The sequence below is a fragment of the Oncorhynchus mykiss genome, chromosome 10 (assembly GCF_057628025.1).
Source record: "Oncorhynchus mykiss isolate SJ-2025 chromosome 10, ASM5762802v1, whole genome shotgun sequence".
NCBI lineage: Eukaryota > Metazoa > Chordata > Actinopteri > Salmoniformes > Salmonidae > Oncorhynchus > Oncorhynchus mykiss.
In genome coordinates, this window is record NC_143031.1 from 21208306 (window position 1) to 21229542 (window position 21237).

The following is a 21237-nucleotide window of genomic DNA, read 5'->3' on the forward strand; positions in this document are numbered from 1 at the left end:
AACAGTGAAGTGATTAAACCTTAAGCGCAGTTGGATTAAGTGATGGTCAGATGTATTTAAACAAATGAAAAGAGAATCATATGAAAAGTACTGTGACCATTGCATTGTGAAAGGCAATAACTTTATATGAAAGTTATTTCTAGATTAGGTTTGGTGAAAAGGTTACTGTGTGATTTTGTGACAACACACTAGTACCATCTGCTGGAAGCTTTAAAGCACTGCAGGGTTGTGCCCCTGCTGGGTAGACCAAGGGCTTGTTTAAAAACATCCTTCCTTCCATCCTTTCACCCTTCCTTGAAGTAATCACCTATCTAACATCAAGATTTCCACTACATTAATTTCACCAATTCACATAAACTCAATGGAGGAAGGAAGGGAGGAAAGATGCATATTGTGTGTATTTGAAGAAGGCCCATACCTGAATAGGAAAGGATCCCAATCTACTTGGTTGCTCTAGCATCAATATGACCAAACTCATGGGTTAGTATGTGCTGATAGTATATGTGTTAATAGACAATGCTGCATATAGACAGGATTTACGTCCCAAATGGCACCCTATTCCCTATATAGTGCACTACTTTTGACCAGAGCACAGGGTCAGCCACAGCAGCTCTGCTGGATGGAGTGCAATTTAGGGTTAAGTGCTTTACTCAAGGGCACAATAGCATTGATTTGTATGGTTTCAGGGAAATTCTTAGGATTTGGGATGTAAATTTGTATCCCTCCATTTAGTATGATATGTTACGTTACGAATGGAATTGCAGTTGTACAATATAATCTGAATTAGAGTACGTGTTATCATACGTTTTACCCGTCATACAATATCATCTGAATTAGAGTACGTGTTATCTATCATACGTTTTACCCATCATACAATATCATCTGAATTAGAGTACGTGTTATCTATCATACGTTTTACCCGTCATACAATATCATCTGAATTAGAGTACGTGTTATCTATCATACGTTTTACCCATCATACAATATCATCTGAATTAGAGTACGCGTTATCATACGTTTTACAGTCATACAATATCATCTGAATTAGAGTACCATCATACGTTTTACCATCATACAATATCAGATTAATTGGACGTAGCTTGTTTCTTTATTAGAATTTGTGATAAAGACAAAGTTCAGGAGAATTTATGTTGCAGCTTAAGAGAACTAATGACAACGTTTAGGAGAATTTACGTAGCAGGTTTGATAAATAACGCAGCAGGTTAAGATATTTAGGTTAAGGTTAGGAAATGGGTTAGTTTAGAGTTGCCAAATTCCAGTAACTTTCCCCAAATTATGTTCGGAGGAATTTTGAAACCCTATGACTGAGATACTGTTAGATCCTATTTTTACCCCATTGCACCCCCACCCAAATCAAAATTCACAACAACAAAGACAGGCCTATATTTGCTCAAATCAAAATATCAACATTGTTGTTACAAAGGCTGCTTAACTGTTCTAACCATGTAATTACACATTGCTACATAGTCTACCCTCAGCGGTGGCTTGCATTTTATAACACATACCATTTTTGTTTTTATATATGATTTAGATGTACAAACATTTGAATTCCTGTATTTCTTATTCACTTTAATATTAGGCTATACACTTTAGGCCTAGTCCTGATTTTATCTGCAACATAGTTGTAACTAGGCTAGTCCAAGTATACAATACCGAAAGTGATGTCCAATTAACTCTCCCTTTTGGAATAATTTATTCATATTAATCTTCATATCATAAAAAATGTCCAGGCTCCCGATTTGACTAGAGAAGGTATATTGGTCGATCTGTAGGCTAGCCTACAATAATCCCAATGTGTGCACCTGCTCTGGAGTGATGGCTTTGGTTGGGAGAATACCTTAAAAATGGATTGATGCATTGGAGAGCGTGGCGGGGTGTTTGTTTATCTAAATACTGGTTTAGGCTATAGCTAACCAATCAGAATAGCACCGATCGTAATGTACTCAAACGGTTTGGATACAAATGCAAGAACAAACAATAGGCCACATAAATGATGCAGTAGGCCTATAATACATATTGAAGATGGGTCAGTGATTCAAACACGCTCATTCCCTCTGCAGTTTTGGATAGGTTTATTTTACGCTCAAGTTTACGCTCATAAAATAGGCAGTGCGTTTTCGGTCGGTAGATGTGTCAGTAAGCGTCTTTGACGGGAGAATTGGCGCATCTCACGGAGCAGCCACCAGGACAATCGGGTTATGAACGATTCGGCCTTTTTGCAAAAATACCCTGTGTTTTCCCGAGGAGTGATGCAATCACCGTCGGTTGCATGCAGGACAGCGATGGGCCATTGGTAGATCATACAGTTGTATTATTATAAACGGGGACGCTCCTCCCGAAGCCATATTTGTTTGTATGCCAAACTGAGGCAGGGGGTGGAGAGTCGCTACAGAAACATTGGGCTTTGGCCAAACATCACCCTGTATTAGTCCATAATTTACGTTTAGTCGTGGGTTTGCGTTCCTTTTCGTGCAAAATTTCCGAATTGAGCGAATTTTGCCAGAGAAATGCAGCTTGCTTGAGGACACCCCCGATATCGGTTGGCTGCTGCTGCCATGATTGGCAGAAGTCTCCTCTCGATCACTGCTTCGCGGGTTGGAGAAGAAGCAGATTGATTTGGACCTGGTCTCAGCTGCGGAACTGCCGATGTCGGATGTTATTATCAGTGGAGCCTGATCTTGTAAATATTAGAAGCGCAAACAAAGAGTAATTCTGGAAAAACTCAGGGAAAATGTCTTCTCGTTCTGCGTTACCGTCTGGGAACGACAGGGGCACGGACCATGTAAGTGGAATTATTAGGCTATCCCCATAATTTGTGTGCATGCAGAAATTCTGCATCCTATGTGGATTATTGTTTTATGTCTCATAATATGGTGCCTTACATTCACCATATTTATTTGTAGCGCATATTACATGGTGTGCATTTTGGTTGTTTGAAAAGGGAGCCAGTTTATGAGAGTGGATGGATATTTAGCATAGCAGGTTCTTTCAAAATGGGCCGTATCCTTGAACGTTTTAACAGCGAAAGAGATGATGGCAAAAGGCGAACAGACCGGGATGAGTCCATCCGCATACGATAACACTCAGTCAGTGGATATGCGCAGAAGCTTCATACTAACCGTCACCTATTTATAACGCTGTATAGAGATAGTGATGTCACGTACTGCCGGTGTATTCCAGCCGTTATGACTGGCATATTGTCGTACCCTATTAATAAAAACGAGAAAACTTCACTAGTCCGATTAATTTTAAGATAACTCTTTCGGATCATTGCATACAATGTTGTGCAAATGCAATTGATTGCTGCGTATAGCGGACTATACAGAGCTATCGGGTTAAACAGCGCAGCGCCATCCGCTACAGCCTCTAGCCAGTAGCAGTCGGGCCCGGACAAGCAACAATAGAGATTAGTAATAAACATAATCTATCTATCTACAGCGCCTTCGGAAAGTATTCAGACCTCTTGACTTTTTCCACATTTTGTTACATTACAGCCTTATTCTAAAATGGATTAAATTAAAAATCCGCAATCTACACACAATACCCTATAATGACAAAGCAAAACAGGTTTTTAGACATTTTTGCAAATGTATTAAAAAAATATACTGAAATATGACATTTACATAAGCATTCAGACCCTTTACTTAGTGCTTTGTTGAAACACCTTCGACGATTACAGCCTTGAGTCTATTTGGCACTACAAGCTTGGCACACCTATATTTGGGGAGTTTCTCCCATTCTTTCCTGCAGATCCTCTCAAACTCTGTCAGATTGGATGGGGAGCGTTGCTGCACAGCTATTTTTCAGGTCTCACCAGAGATGTTTGATGGGTTCTAGTCCAGGCTCTGGCTAGGCCACTCAAGGACATTCAGAGAATTGTCCAAAAGCCACTCCTGCATTGTCTTGGCTGTGTGCTTAGGGTCATTGTCCTGTTGGAAGGTGAACCTTCATCCCAGTCTGAGGTCCTGAGCGCTCTAGAGCAGGTTTTCATCAAGGATCTCTCTGTACTTTGCTCTATTCATCTTTCCCTAGATCCCGACTAATCTCCCAGTCCCTGCTGCTGAAAAACATCCCCACAGCATGACGCTGCAGCCACCATGCTTCACCATAGGGATGGTGCTAGGTTTCCTCCAGACGTGACGCTTGGCATTCAGGCCAAGAATTCAATCTTAGTTTCATCAGACCAGAGAATCTTGTTTGTCATGGTTTGAGAGTCCTTTAGGTGCCTTTTGGCAAACTACAAGTGGGCAGTCATATGCCTTTTACTGAGGAGTCGCTTCCGTCTGGCCACTCTACTATAAAGGCCTGATTTGTGGTGTGCTCCATAGATGGTTGTCCTTCTGGAAGGTTCTCTCATCTCCACAGAGGAACTCTGGAGCTCTGTCAGAGTGACCATCGGGTTCTTGCTCTAGGAAGAGTTCTGGTGGTTCCAAACTTCTTCCATTTAAGAATGAATGGAGGCCACAATGTTATTGGGGACCATCAATGCTGCCGAAATTTTGCGGTACCCTTCCCCAGATTTGTGCCTCGACACAATCCAGTCTCTGAGCTCTATGGAAAATTCCTTTGACTTCATGGCTTGGTTTTTGCTCTGACATGTACAGTCAACTGTGGGACCTTATATAGACAGGTGTGTGCTTTTCCAAATCATGTTCAATCAATTTACCACTGGTGGACTCCAATCAAGTTGTAGAAACATCACAAGGATGATCAATGGAAACATGTGCACCTGAGCTCAATTTCGATTCTCATAGCAAAAGGTCTGAATACTTATTTACATAAGGTATTTCCGTTTTATTTTTTTTTGTACATTTGCAGAAATGTCTAAACCTGTTTTTGATTTGTCATTACGGGGTATTGTGTGTAGATTGATGAGGAAAAGTTGTATTTAATCAATTTTAGAATAAGGCTGTAACATAACAAAATGTGGAAAAGGGGAAGGGGCCTGAATACTTTCCAAATGCACTGTAGGCCTATCTAATTTGCTTAACGTACTATACGCACTTGTGTATGGGGGTTCCTCTTTAGATGTGATTCCATAAATGGTAATTTCTCTGCTGAAATGTGTGTTTATCAAGGAACTGTTTGATGAAGCAATCTGTCATTATTACGAATCCCAAATGTTTGTGTGGAGACTGTGGTTGCATTCCAAATGGCACCCTATTCCCTATAAAGTGCACTACTTTTGACCAGAGCCCCATGGACCTCTTCCTTATTTAGTGGACATAAGCATTTCGCTACACTCGCAATAACATCTGCTAACCATGTGTATGTGACCAATAAAATTTGATTTGATTTGATACTTTTGACCAGATGGGCCCTATTCAAAAGTAGTGCATTTTAAAGGAAATAGGTTGCCATTCAGGCAGAGAGCAGGAGGACATGCTGAGGGGATGGAAGTGTTACGCCTCAGGCCTCGAGACCGGCCAGGGACCACTGTGCCTGCATCTGCTCTCTCGCTCACTCACTCTCTCTCTCGTGCTCTCTCTCTCTCTCTCTCTGCCTCTCTCTCTGTCCACCTCTCTTTATCTCTACCTCTCTCTCTCTGCCTCTCTCTCTCTCCACCTCTCTCTCTCTCCACCTCTCTACCTCTCTCTCTCTCCACCTTTCTCTCTCTCTCTCTCTCTCTCTCTCTCTGTCCACCTCTCTTTATCTCTACCTCTCTCTCTCTGCCTCTCTCTCTCTCCACCTCTCTCTCTCTCCACCTCTCTACCTCTCTCTCTCCACCTTTCTCTCTCTCTCTCTCTCTCTCTCTCTCTCTCCACCTCTCTCTCTCTCTCTCTCTTTCTCCGCCTCTCTCTGTTTCTCTCTCTCTCTTACTGGCATCTTATTCTTGTGTTTTTTTGGGTCCTGTTTCCTTTTGATCACATGACACTTTTTTTCTTATGCTCTGCTGCCTGCCTGAATGACTGAAAACTAGCCATGACTCAAGCTTTGGATTGGATCTTCACAGCACCTATTACTAAAGCTGTTGGGTTCTGGAATCGAGCACTTACTAGCATGTGATGCATACCAGTCCTGGGTTCAAATACTTTAGCTGTGTTTGATTGAGCTTGCCTCTTCCAATAGAAACTCCCAAAATTGCAAATCCTGCACAAATGACACTCCAGGCAGTCTAAAACAAACTCAGCTCAGTATTTGTAGTGCTAGAAGTAACATCAGTGATCTTGGCATCTTGGCCCCTGACTAAGTATTTAACACGGACATTATGTGACTGGTCAGTGGTGTGGTGAGTGGTGTAAATGACTTAAGTAAAAATACTTTAAAGTACTACTTAAGTCTTTTTGGGGGGTATCTGTACTTTACTATTTATATTTTTGACAACATTTCCTCTTACATTCCTAAAGAAACTATGTACTTTTTACTCCATACATTTTCCCTGACACCCAAAAGTAGTCGTTACGTTTAGAATGCTCAGGCAGGGTAGCAATATGGTCCAATTCACACACCTATCAATATAACGCGTTGTCAAACCTAATACTTCTGATCTGGCGGACTCACTAAACACAAATACTGCGTGTGTAAATGATCTGAGTGTGCTTCTGTTTGTCCCTAAATTGAAAAAAACATGAAAATGGTGCCATCTGGTTTGCTTAATATAGGAATTTTGATGTATTGCATTTACTTGTGCTTTTTACTTTTACTCAAGTATGACAATTGAGTACTTTTTCCACCACTGTACTAAAGTACATTTAGAACCAGATACGTTTAGACATTTATTCAAGTAGTATTTTGCTGGGTGACTTTCACTTAAGTCATTTTAGATTAAGGTACCTTTATTTTTTACTCAAGTAGAACAATTGGATACTTTTCTGACCACTGATAGTCACATCACACAGTAGTACATTTGTCCCAGGTATCAGACAGATCAGAAAGTCCAAAATTGGCACAAGATGTTCTATGAAAGTAGTATTTATAATGACATATTCATATGTTCAGCAACATCTGTTACCTAGAAGTGAATGATCTCCCGTATTTCTATTCAAGCCGCACTAGGGCCACGTTCCATAGGTAAACCTTGTGAAGCATCGCAAATATAAGTATCATGAATAGAACATGGGTCTTTAGTCTACATGTTTGTAGCGAGACATCTGTTCTACATTATATGTTTCTATCTAAACGTTCCAAAACATTGTGCATTGTGCCCAGCAGCCCAGGCATGATGTTGTCCAAATCAAAGATAATATACCAACTTAGAATATAATTTCAGTGTAGAACTATGGTATACCAGCAGTCCTGGGTGTTGCTTTCAGTCCATTCATCTAATTTTTAGTCCATTAACATACACTTAGGTTGGAGTCATTAAAATATTTTTTTCAACCACTCCGCAAATTTTTTGTTAACAAACTATAGTTTTGGCAAATCGGTTAGGACATCTACTTTGTGCATGACAAGTAATTTTTCCAACAACTGTTTACAGACAGATTTTTTCACTTATAATTCACTGTATCACAATTCCAGTGGGTCAGAAGTTTACATACACTAAGCTGACTGTGCCTTTAAACAGCTTGGAAAATTCCAGAAAATGATGTCATGGCTTTAGAAGCTTCTGATAGGCTAATTGACATCATTTGAGTCAATTGGAGGTGTACCTGTGGATGTATTTCAAGGTCTACCTTCAAACTCAGTGCCTCTTTGATTGACATCATGGGAAAATCAAAAGAACTCAGCCAAGACCTCCACATGTCGACAAAATTGTCGACCTCCACATGTCTGGTTCATCCTTGGGAGCAATTTCCAAATGCCTGAAGGTACCACGTTCGTCTATACAAACAATAGTACATAAGTATAAACCACATGGAACCACACAGACGTCATAATGCTCAGGAGGGAGACGTGTTCTGTCTCCTAGAAATTAACGTACTTTGGTGCAAAAAGTGCAAATCAATCCCAAAACAACAGCAAAGGACCTTGTGAAGATGCTGGAGGAAACAGGTACAAAAGTATCTATATCCACAGTAAAATGTGTCCTATATCAACATAACTTGAAAGGCCGTTCGGCAAGGAAGAAGCCACTGCTCCAAAACCGCCATAAAAAAGCTAGACTACGGTTTGCAACTGCACATGGGGACCAAGAACATACTTTTTGGAGAAATGTCCTCTGGTCTGATGAAACAAAAATAGACCTGTTTGGCCATAAGGACAATTGTTATGTTTGGAGGAAAAAGGGGGAGGCTTGCAAGCCGAAGAACACCATCCCAACCGTGAAGCACCGGGGTGGCAGCATCATGTTGTGGTGGTGCTTTGCTGCAGGAGGGACGGATGCACTTCACAAAATAGATGGCATCATGAGGAAGTGAAATTATGTGGATATATCGAAGCAACATCTCAAGACATCAGTCAGGAAGTTAAAGTTTGGTCGCAAATGGGTCTTCCAAATGGACAATGACCCCAAGCATACTTCCAAAGTTGTGGCAAAATGGCTTAAGGACAACAAAGTCAAGGTATTGGAGTGGCCATCACAAAGCCCTGACCTCAATCCTATAGAAAATGTGTGGGCAGAACTGAAAAAGCTCTGTCAGGAGGAATAGGCCAAAATTCACCCAACTTATTGTGGGAAGCTTGTGGAAGGCTACCCATAACGTTTGACCCGAGTTAAAAAATTTAAAGGCAATGCTACCAAATACTAATTGAGTGTATGTAACTTCTAACCCACTGGGAATGTGATGAAAGAAATAAAAGCTGAAATAAATAATTCTCTCTACTATTATTCTGACATTTCACATTCTTAAAATAAAGTGGGGATCCTAACTGACCTAATAGAGGGAATGTTTACTCTGATTAAATGTCAGGAATTGTGAAAAACTGAGTTTAAATGTATTTGGCTAAGGTGTATGTAAACTTCTGACTTCAACTGCATGAACAAATGGATCTAGGGAAAACAATCTTACATCAGTGTTATCTTGCTTAGAGGTCTTCACTCTCAGTATTACCATAAGCATGCCCCATTCAAGTAATTTAGAACCAGGAACAGATATAGCCCTTGATTCACCCCAGACCTGACTGCCCTTAACCAACTCAAAAACATCCTATGGCGTTCTGCATTAGCATCGAACAGCCCCCGTGATATGCAGCTTTTCAGGGAAGCTAGAAACCATTATACACAGGCAGTTAGAAAAGCCAAGGCTAGCTTTTTCAAGCAGAAATTTGCTTCCTGCAACACTAACTCAAAAAAATTCTGGGACACTGTAAAGTCCATGGAGAATAAGAACACCTCCTCCCAGCTGCCCACTGCACTGAAGATAGGAAACACTGTCACCACTGATAAATCCACTATAATTGAGAATTTCAATAAGCATTTTTCTACGGCTGGCCATGCTTTCCACCTGGCTACCCCTACCCCGGTCAACAGCACTGCACCCCCCACAGCAACTCGCCCAAGCCTTCCCCATTCCTCCTTCTCCCAAATCCAGTCAGCTGATGTTCTGAAAGAGCTGCAAAATCTGGAACCCTACAAATAAGCCGGGCTAGACAATCTGGACCCTTTCTTTCTAAAATGATCTGCCGAAATCGTTGCCACCCCTATTACTAGCCTGTTTAACCTCTCTTTCGTGTCGTCTGAGATTCCCAAAGGTTGGAAAGCAGCTGCGGTCATCCCCCTCTTCAAATGGGGAGACACTCTTGACCCAACTGCTACAGACCTATATCTATCCTACCCTGCCTTTCTAAGGTCTTCGAAAGCCAAATCAACAAACAGATTACCGACCATTTCGAATCTTACCATACCCTCTCTGCTATGCAATCTGGTTTCAGAGCTGGTCATGAGTGCACCTCAGCCACGCTCAAGGTCCTAAACGATATCTTAACCGCCATCGATAAGAAACATTACTGTGCAGCCGTATTCATTGATCTGGCCAAGGCTTTCGACTCTGTCAATCACCACATCCTCATCGGCAGACTCGACAGCCTTGGTTTCTCAAATTATTGCCTCGCCTGGTTCACCAACTACTTCTCCAACTACTTCTCTGAGTTCAGTGTGTCAAATCGGAGAGTCTGTTGTCCGGACCTCTGGCAGTCTCTATGGGGGTGCCACAGGGTTCAATTCTTGGACCGACTCTCTTCTCTGTATACATCAATGATGTCGCTCTTGCTGCTGGTGACTCTCTGATCCATCTCTACGCAGACGACACCATTTTGTATACTTCTGGACCTTCTTTGGACACTGTGTTAACAACCCTCCAGGCAAGCTTCAATGCCATACAACTCAACTTCCGTGGCTTTCAATTGCTCTTAAATACAAGTCAAACTAAATGCATGCTCTTCAACCGATCGCTGCCTGCACCTGCCCACCTGTCTAACATCACTACTCTGGACGGCTCTGACTTAGAATACGTGGACAACTACAAATACCTAGGTGTCTGGTTAGACTGTAAACTCTCCTTCCAGACCCACATCAAACATCTCCAATCCAAAGTTAAATCTAGAATTGTCTTCCTATTTTGCAACAAAGCATCCTTCACTCATGCTGCCAAACATACCCTTGTAAAACTGACCACCCTACCAATCCTCGACTTCGGCGATGTCATTTACAAAATAGCCTCCAATACCCTACTCAACAAATTGGATGCAGTCTATCACAGTGCCATCCGTTTTGTCACCAAAGCCCCATAAACTACCCACCATTGCATTTTGTATACTTCTGGACCTTCTTTGGACACTGTGTTAACAACCCTCCAGGCAAGCTTCAATGCCATACAACTCAACTTCCGTGGCTTTCAATTGCTCTTAAATACAAGTCAAACTAAATGCATGCTCTTCAACCGATCGCTGCCTGCACCTGCCCACCTGTCTAACATCACTACTCTGTACGGCTCTGACTTAGAATACGTGGACAACTACAAATACCTAGGTGTCTGGTTAGACTGTAAACTCTCCTTCCAGACCCACATCAAACATCTCCAATCCAAAGTTAAATCTAGAATTGTCTTCCTATTTTGCAACAAAGCATCCTTCACTCATGCTGCCAAACATACCCTTGTAAAACTGACCACCCTACCAATCCTCGACTTCGGCGATGTCATTTACAAAATAGCCTCCAATACCCTACTCAACAAATTGGATGCAGTCTATCACAGTGCCATCCGTTTTGTCACCAAAGCCCCATAAACTACCCACCATTGCGACCTGTACGCTCTCGTTGGCTGGCCCTCGCTTCATACTCGTCGCCAAACCCACTGGCTCCATGTCATCTACAAGACCCTGCTAGGTAAAGTCCCCCCTTATCTCAGCTCGCTGGTCACCATAGCATCACCCACCTGTAGCACGCACTCCAGCAGGTATATCTCTCTGGTCACCCCCAAAACCAATTCTTTCTTTGGCCGCGACTCCTTACAGTTCTCTGCTGGCAATGACTGGAACGAACTACAAAAATCTCTAAAACTGGAAACACTTATCTCCCTCACTAGCTTTAAGCACCAGGTGTCAGAGCAGCTCACATATTACTGCACCTGTACATAGCCCTCCTATAATTTAGCCCAAACAACTACCTCTTTCCCTACTGTATTTATTTTATTTATTTATTTATTTATTTATTTTGCTCCTTTGCACCCCATTATTTTTATTTCTACTTTGCACATTCTTCCACTGCAAATCTACCATTCCAGTGTTTTACTTGCTATATTGTATTTACTTTGCCACCATGGCCTTTTTTTGCCTTTACCTCCCCTATCTCACCTCATTTGCTCACATCGTATATATACTTGTTTCTACTGTATTATTGACTGTATGTTTGTTTTACTCCATGTGTAACTCTGTGTCATTGTGTGTCAAACTGCTTTGCTTTATCTTGGCCAGGTCGCAATTGTAAATGAGAACTTGTTCTTAACTTGCCTACCTGGTTAAATAAAGGTGAAATAAAAAATAAATAAATAAATACCCTGTCCTATTGGAGAGCCAGAGCCACCATGCTATAATGGCAGTCCAGTCCAGTAGAATAGTACCTTAAACACTACCATGCCGAGCCAAACTGTAATGGCCTGGTTACACATCCACCATAGTTGCTGAAACCATGCTGGAAGGGGCCATTTGAAAATAAAAATTCCTTCCATCCAAGCCAGCACAGTAGTGTGGTTCAGGTCATCGGTTGGCACAGTAGTGTGAAAGGGCTATTGGTCTCACAGTTGGTCTTGTACCCTTTTTAGCCCGCCGAGCTGTACTGGGCTGGCCTGGTTACGCATCCACCATAGTTGCTGGAAACGTACTAGAGAAGGCAATGAAAATAAAATATCAGAGCCAGCTAAGTATACTGCACAAACATATAAACGCAACTGTCACGTTCGTCATATTGATGAGACCAAGGCGCAGCGTGATAGGAATACATACTTCTTTAATTAACAAAGAACACTTAAACAAACTAACAAAATTAACGTGAGGCTATAAGTTGTGTGCTGACATGCAACTACACTTAGACAATAACCCACAAAACCAAAATGGCAACCTAAATAGGATTCCCAATCAGGGACAACGATAAACAGCTGTCTCTGATTGGGAACCAATTCAGGCCACCATAGACCTACATATACCTAGACAATACCAAAACCCCATAGATATACAAAAAACCCTAGACAAGACAAAACACACATACCACCCTCGTCACACCCTGACCTAACCAAAATAATAAAGAAAACAAAGTTAACTAAGGTCAGGTCGTGACAGTATCCCCCCCCCCAAAGGCTGCAAACCTAAACCTATATGGGAGGGTCTGGGTGGGCATCTAACCTCGGTGGCGGCTCTGGTTCTGGATGCCGCCCCCCTTCCGGGCTGGTGACCGTCGCTGGAGACCCCAGGCTGGGGACCGTCGCTGGAGGTTCCGGACTGTGGCACGCTCTGGACTGGGTACCGTCGCCGGAGGTTCCGGACTGGGTACCGTCGCCGGAGGTTCTGTACTGGGTACCGTCGCCGGAGGTTCCGGACTGGGTACCGTCGCCGGAGGTTCCGGACTGGGTAATGTCGCCGGACTTTCTGGACTGGGTACCGTCGCCGGAGGTTCCGTACTGGGTACCGTCGCCGGAGGTTCCGTACTGGGTACCGTCGTTGGAGGTTCCGTACTGGGTACCGTCGCCGGACGCTCCGGACTGGGTACCGTCGCCGGAGGTTCCGTACTGGGTACCGTCGCCGGAGGTTCCGGACTGGGTACCGTCGCCGGAGGTTCCGGACTGGGTACCGTCGCCGGAGGTTCCGGACTGGGTACCGTCGCCGGACGCTCTGGACTGGGTAATGTCGCCGGACGCTCTTGACTGGGTAATGTCGCCGGACGCTCTTGACTGGGAACTGTCGCCGGACGCTCTGGACTGGGTACTGTCGCTGGACGCTCTGGACTGGTTACTGTCGCCGGACGCTCTTGACTGGGTACTGTCGCGGGACGCTCTTGACTGGGTAATGTCGCCGGACGCTCTTGACTGGGTAATGTCGCCGGACGCTCTGGACTGGGTAATGTCGCCGGACGCTCTGGACTGGGTACTGTCACTGGACACTCTGGACTGGGTACTGTCGCCGGACGCTCTTGACTGGGTACTGTCGCGGGACGCTCTGGACTGGGTACCGTCGCGGGACGCTCTTGACTGGGTATCATCGCCGGACGCTCTGGACTCGGTACTGTCGCCGGACACTCTGGACTGCCGAGGCGCACTGTAGGCCTGGTGCGTGGTGCCGGCACTGGTGGTACCGGGTTGGGGACACGCACCTCAGGGTGAGTGCGAGGAGCAGGAACAGGGCGTACTGGACTGCCGAGGCGCACTGTAGGCCTGGTGCGTGGTGCCGGCACTGGTGGTACTGGGCTGGGGACATGCACCTCAAGGCGAGTGCGAGGAGCAGGAACAGGGCGTACTGGACCCTGGAGGCGCACTGGAAACCTGGTGTGTGGTGCCGGCACTGGTGGTACCGGGCTGGTGACATGCACTTCAGGGCGAGTGCGGGGAGGAGGAACAGGACGTACTGGACTGTGGAGGCGCACTGTAGGTCTGGAGTGTAGAGCTGACACAACCCGTCCTGGCTGGATGTTTATTTTCAGGGCGCTGGCACAGGACGCACTGGGCTGTGCAGACTCACCGGAGACACAGTACGCAGAGCCGGCGCAGGATATCCTGGTCCAAAGAGGTATACTGGAGACCAGGAGCGCTGAGCCGGCATCCCCCTTCCTGGCTGGATGCCCATTCTAGCCCGGCCAATGCGAGGAGCTGGAATAGAGCACACCAGGCTAGAATAGCGCACTGGAGACACCATGCGCTCTACCGCATAACACGGTGCCTGACCAGTAACACGCTCCCCACAGTAAGCACGAGGAGTTGTCTCAGATCTCCTATCTGACTCAGGCAATCTCCTCATGTGCACCCCCAACATTATTTTATTGGAGCTGCCTTTCGGGCTTTCGTGCTAGCCGTGTACCTTCATATCGTCACCGTTCCTCTATTCTCCTGTATTTCTCCTCGTAGTATCGCCGTTCCTTAGGACGCCGATACTCCCCCGGCTGTGTCCAGGGTCCTGCTCCATTTAATATCTCCTCCCAGGTCCATTTCCCCATTAAGCGCTGTTCCTCCTTTTCACGCTGCTTGGTCCTGGTTTGGTGGGTTATTCTGTCACGTTCGTCATATTGATGAGACCAAGGCGCAGCGTGATTGGAATACATACTTCTTTAATTAACGAAGAACACTTAAACAAATTAACAAAACAACAAAATGAACGTGACGCTATAAAGACCGCGTGCTGACATGCAACTACACATAGACAATAACCCACAAAACCAAAATGGAAAATGGCAACCTAAATAGGATCCCCAGTCAGAGACAACGATAAACAGCTGTCTCTGATTGGGAACCAATTCAGGCCACCATAGACCTACATATACCTAGACAATATCAAAACCCCATAGATATACAAAAAATCCTAGACAAGACAAAACACACATACCACCCTCGTCACACCCTGACCGAACCAAAATAATAAAGAAAACAAAGATAACTAAGGTCAGGTCGTGACAGCAACATACAACAATTTCAAAGATTTTACTGAGTTACAGTTCATATAAGGAAATCAGTCAACTGAAATAACTGAAAATTCATTATGTTCTAATCTATGGATTTCTCATTACTGGGCAGGGGTGTGGTTAGGGGTGGGCTGGGGGGGCATCATCCACTGGAGAGCTAGGCCCAGCCAATCAGAATGAGTTTGTGGAGGTCCTGGGCTGGCGTGGTTAAACATGCTCTGGGGTTGTGAGGATGTTTGGACGTACTGCCAAATTCTCTAAAACGCAGCTTATGGTAGAAGGCAGCTCATGGTAGAAAAAGGTACATTCAATTTTCAGGCAACAGGTCTGGTGGACATTCCTGCAGTCAGCATGCCAATTGCACGCTCTCTCAAAACTTGAGACATCTGTGGCATTGTGTTGTGTGGCAAAACTGCACATTTTACACACCTATGTAATGAACATGCTGTTTAATCAGCTTCTTGATATGCAACACCTGTCAGGTGGATGGATTATCTTGGCAGGATAAATGCTCACTAACAGGGATGTAAACAAATTTGTTCACCAAATTTGAGAGAAATAAGATTTTGTGTCTATGTACTGCAGGATTTCTGGGAATGATTTGATCAGCTTATGAAACATGGGACCAACACTTTATATGTTGCGATTTATATTTTTGTTCAGTGTATGTTTCGGGTCACCAGGATAGTGTGAAAAGAGTTTTAGAGTTACCAGGCTTTGCGTGGTCGTTGTCATCGGGGTGCTGGTGGTGACCCCCCCCCCTTTCCCATATATTCTCTCCCCCCAGCATGTGACCCTGGCTGCCAGCCGCTCAGACAAGGGAACCAGCCTGTCCAGCCGCTCGCTGGGTGCCCGCTGCAGGAACTCCATGGCCTCCTGCTCTGACGAGACTCCGCACATCGGCAACTACCGCCTGCTCAAGACCATCGGCAAGGGCAACTTTGCCAAGGTCAAACTGGCGCGCCACATCCTGACGGGCAAGGAGGTGAGGCTGGGGCACAGGGAGGGTGGGGGGTTGTTGGGTAAGGTACATGATGCAAAGGAAGGGTGCTAGTCATAGAAAGCGTAGAAATAGTGTACATTTCTATGGTAGTGAGTTGGACGGATGCATGGGGCCCAATCCCAAATTGACCTCTAGACCCAGCATAGCAAGAAGCTTCACTCTAGTGTTTATACCAAGCAAATTATCTAAAATCTCTTCAGATGCATAGAATGTCAAGTCTAGGGCAGGGATCATCAACTAGATTCAGTCGCGGGCCGATTTTCTTGGGCGGCTGGTCGGGGGGCCGGAACATAATTACAAATAATTTGTAGACTGCAAATTGACTGCAAGAAGCCTAAACAGATATAATATTTGAATTAAACAGAAGAATTTCAAACCTTGCTTACATTTGTATAGCATCACGTCTCTCTATTATGCTTGGGAATACTTGGGAACAGATTACCAAAATTAAAATCACTTGGAGCTGATTTCCTGGTGTTTTTACATTATTTTATGTCCAACAATTACAGAGAGAGGCACGGGGAGAGAAAAAGAGCGGCACAGAGAGAGAGAGAGCAGCGTGGAGAGAGGGAGAGAGGCGGGAGGGAGAGGAGGAGGAGAGAGAAAGGAGGAGGAGGGAAAGCAAGAGAGATGGAGAGAGAGCAAGCGGAGGCAAAGAGAGAGGGGGAGGTGGGAATAAAACCACCCACGGGTTGTCAGTTGGGGAACCCTGGTCTTAGGTTTGGGTTGTTGTAGTGATTGGGGGGGACATGGGATATAGGGCAGAGATGTGAGACTTTGTCATGGATAGGAAGTGGATGGGAGGGGGATCTATAGTTGTGGTTGTTCTTTTATTTAAATGGATCCCAATTAGCTTTGGCCTTAGCGACCACTAGTTTTTCTACTGGGATGTTTTTGTCTTCTTGTTGTGCTTTTTTGTAAAATGTCCTTCTTTGCTTTCTCTGACCCCAAGTTCTCCTCATGCCTCCTCCAGGTTGCAATAAAAATCATTGACAAAACTCAGTTGAATCCAACCAGCCTACAAAAGGTGAGTATTGGCCATTTGCATTTTTTAATTATCAATCTGTTTTTTTTCAGTCACAGTGGACGTGACTTTAATAAACGCTTAATGAACACTTAATAAATGCTTAATAAACTCCCTCTTTTCCCATTGACATTACACTGAGTAAGATCACCATAAGTCTCACAATCAGGCAGGGGCATCTTTATTAAGTGAGTTTTTTCAATGACTGAATTACTAAAGTAAAGTACCAGGAAACCTGCAGCAGGATCAGTGTTTTTGTGGAACGCTGCTACTCTGGTCTCCCGATTAGTGAGAGAGCAAGAGAGAGAGAGAGGGACGTGATACTGTTTGGCAGGTGCTGTGAACTGGATGACTGGATTACTGACTGAAAGGAAGGATGTCTGGATGACTGGTTGACTGGATGGAAGGACGACTGGATGACTGGTTGACTAGATGGAAGGATGTCTTGATGACTGGTTGACTAGATGGAAGGACGACTGGATGATGAGTTGACTGCATAATTATATGACTGGGTGATTGGATTACTGGGTGACTGGATAACTGGATTACTAGATGGAGGATGGCTGGCTGACTGGATAGAAGGACGACTGGATGACTGACTGGGTGACTGGAACATGGAACAGCTATGGATTTGAAGGTGTATATATTGGTTGTTGCTGTGAAAGCAGCTATTTTGTTTTGCGGTTGGCATGAGTTGCAAGTGTGTCTTTGGGAATGGTGAGGTCTGTCACAGTGAGATGATTTGATGTTCATCAGCACGTTCAGGGTATATCCCGAATGATAGACAGTGGACACTTGGGTTTTACCAGAACCAGAATGGTGGACAAACAGGCTAGTTGTTCCTGTGCATAAATGGAAGACCCACAATGGACACTCAGGGTTTGCTGTGCATGAAGGGTATAAGAAACATGGCTGACAATCAGGGATCATTGACCATTGGCTACGTTCCAATGTCCATACTAGCACATCTCTTTCAATGCATGCCCAATATATTGCCTAATTTTAAGTCGTATGCTAGTATATGGATATTGGAACAGAGCCTTCAGGATGACGCCAGGATTTTTCCTGGCTCAAAAAAAGGTAGTAGGTGGTAACTCAGTGAGGCAGTAGTCACGGTCAGCCGACCTAAGAATTCACTATGCAGGAAAAACCCTGGACTCATCACATGCAAGTATCTTGATCCTATCATCCAACTACCTCACAATACTGAATGCTAACTTACTTCCTGTTTTGAGAATATTTCACAGGTCACACCATCAGGGCAGAATTTAACATGCAACACAAACATGCAATACTCAGAGTAAAGAGAGAAATGGAAAATGTAAAGACATGAATACACATATAGTACTTTAACCTTTCTGATCTCCCCATCCCGGATCCGGGTTCGTGAATACAGACTCAAGCTCATTACCATAACGCAACGTTAACTATTCATGAAAATCGCAAATGAAATGAAATAAATATGCTAGCTCTCAAGCTTAGCCTTTTGTTAACAACACTGTCATCTCAGATTTTCAAAATATGCTTCTCAACCATTGCAAAACAAGCATTTGTGTAACAGTATTGATGGCTAACGTAGCATTTAGCATTAACATTCAGCTGGCAACATTTACACAAAAAAACAGAAAAGCATTCAAAAAAATCATTTACCTTTGAAGAACTTCAGATGTTTTCAATGAGGAGACTCTCAGATAGCAAATGTTCAGTTTTTCCTGAAAGATTATTTGTTTAGGACAAATCGCTCCGTTTTCTGCGTCACGTTTAGCTATGAAAAAAACCCTGTATCCAGGATTGTGTAAATCTATCAGCAAGCTCATTAGCATAACACAACGTTAACTATTTATGAAAATCGCAAATGAAATGAAATAAATATGCCATCTCTCAAGCTTAGCCTTTTGTAAACAACACTGTCATCTCAGATTTTCAAAATATGCTTCTCAACCATAGGAAAACAATAATTTGTGTAAAAGTAGCTAGCTAGAGTTAGCATTTCGCGTTAGCATTTAGCGTTAGCATTAGCGTTAGCATCCAGCACGCAACATTAACAAAAACATAAAAGCCTTCAAATAAAATCATTTACCTTTGAAGAACTTCTGATGTTTTCAATGAGGATACTCTCAGTTAGATAGCAGATGCTCAGTTTTTCCAAAAAGATTCCTTGTGTATTAGAAATAGCTCTGTTTTATACATCACATTTGGCCACCAAAAAAAATCCATAAATTCAGTCCTCAAAACGCAAACTTTTTTCCAAATTAACTCCATAATATCGACTGAAAACATGGCAAACGTTGTTTAGAATCAATCATCAAGGTGTTTTTCACATATCTCTTCATTGATACATCGTTCTTGGACACATGCTTTCTCCCCTGAATCAAATGGTAAAGTGGAAGCAGCTGGCAATTGCGCACCGAATTCGACGCAGGACACCAGGCGGACACTTGGGAAATGTAGTCTCTTATGGTCAATCTTCCAATGATATGCCTACAAATACGTCACAATGCTGCTAAGACCTTGGGCGAACGACAGAAAGTGTAGGCTCATTCGTTGCGCAATCACAGCCATATAAGGAGAGAATGGAAAACAGAGCTTCAGAAATTCTGCTAATTCCTGGGTGATGCATCATCTTGGTTTCGCCTGTAGAATGAGTTCTGGGGCACTTACAGACAAAATCTTTGCAGATTCTGAAACTTCAGAGTGTTTTCTTTCCAAAACTGTCAAGAATATGCATAGTCGAGCATCTTTTCGTGACAAAATATCGCGCTTAAAACGGGAACGTTTTTTATCCAAAAATGAAATAGCGCCCCTAGAGCTCTAAGAGGTTAACTTGTAGTGCACATGGTAACATTGCCTCATAACCCCCCACTTCCACATACATGTTTGTTTCACGTTTGTTTTACTATACTTGTTGGGTCCAAACAATTGAATCCCATTCAAAATCCTGTTTCCCTTACCCCTAACTTAACCCTAAGATTTTAATGGCGCTGACGGAGATGGCAGCATCGCAACTAGCTCTTAAGCAACTCTGCAGTATTTTGTTTGTTTATGTACTATTTTTTCCGTTATTAGCTCAGGAATGGATTTGTGTCATTACATACAGCCGGGAAGAACTATTGGATATTAGAGCGGCAGTAACTCACCAGAACTACCAGCATCATGACCAGGATTAGGACTTCAAGTGGATCCTTTGTTTGCTCTCCCCAGAGCAATTTAACTTATTCCAGAGGCTGACCCAAAACAACGCCGCCGGAGGAGAGGTACTCGGGGCGATCTTCTGGTCCGACTTAGGAAGCGTGCACACCACCCACCGCTCCCGAGTATTTTACTCGCTAATGTCCAACCTCTGGATAATAAAATTGATGAGTTCAAGGCGAGAGTTGCTTTTCAGAGAGACACCAGGGATTGTAACATACTCTGCTTCACGGAAACATGGCTCTCTCGAGATATACAGTCTGACTCTGTAAAACCAGTTGGGTTCTCAATACATCGCGCCGTCAGGAACAAACATCTCTCCGAGAAGCAGAAGGGTGGAGGTATATGTTTTATGATTAACGACTTATGGTGTAACTGTCATAACATACAGGAACTCAAGTCCTTCTGAATATCTCATGATCAAATGCCGACCGTACTATCTCCCAAGATAAGTTTTGTCAATGATAGCCACAGCGGTCTATATCCCCCTCCCAATCCCCCTGATGGCCCTCAAGGAACTTCGCTGGACTTTATGCAAACTGAAAACCACATATCCACAGGCTGCATTTATTGTAGCTGGTTGTTTTAACAACGCAAATTTGAGGAAAAGGCTCCCGAAATTCTATCAACATATTGATTGTTGTACTTGCGCTGCTAAAACGCTCGACCATTGCTATACACCTTCCAGAATGCATATAAGGCCCTCCCCAGCCCTCCATTCAGCAAATTGGACCACGATTCCGTCTTGCTCCTCCCATCCTACGTATAGGCAGCTACTCAATCAAGAAGCACCCGTGGTAAGGACTATTCAACGCTGGTCTGACGCTTCAATATTCCACGCTTCAATATTTTGATCACGGCGGACTGGGATATGTTCAGAGTAGCTTCAGAAAATATTATCGACACATATACCGAAACGGTGAATGAGTTTATCAGGAAGTGCATATGAGATTATTGCATAGGAGATTGAGACAGTTGTACCCACTGTGACTATTAAAACCTACCCCAACCAGAAACTGT

The 21237-nt window shown here is 43.8% G+C and overlaps 1 protein-coding gene across 13 annotated transcripts in view; it reads left to right on the forward strand.

Annotated features, from left to right (window-relative positions):
• The first annotated feature begins 2144 nt into the window (after positions 1-2144).
• Positions 2145-21237, forward strand: part of mark4a (MAP/microtubule affinity-regulating kinase 4a) — a 52637-nt gene continuing 33544 nt past the window's right edge. For all 13 annotated transcript variants that reach the window (XM_090186124.1, XM_036989879.2, XM_036989881.2 and 10 more), the window contains exons 1-3: positions 2145-2803; positions 15789-15986; positions 16978-17031. In XM_090186124.1, the coding sequence (XP_090042250.1) occupies positions 2753-2803; positions 15789-15986; positions 16978-17031 (303 nt within the window). In that variant the 5' untranslated portion in view covers positions 2145-2752. The remainder of the gene's footprint in view (positions 2804-15788; positions 15987-16977; positions 17032-21237) is intronic.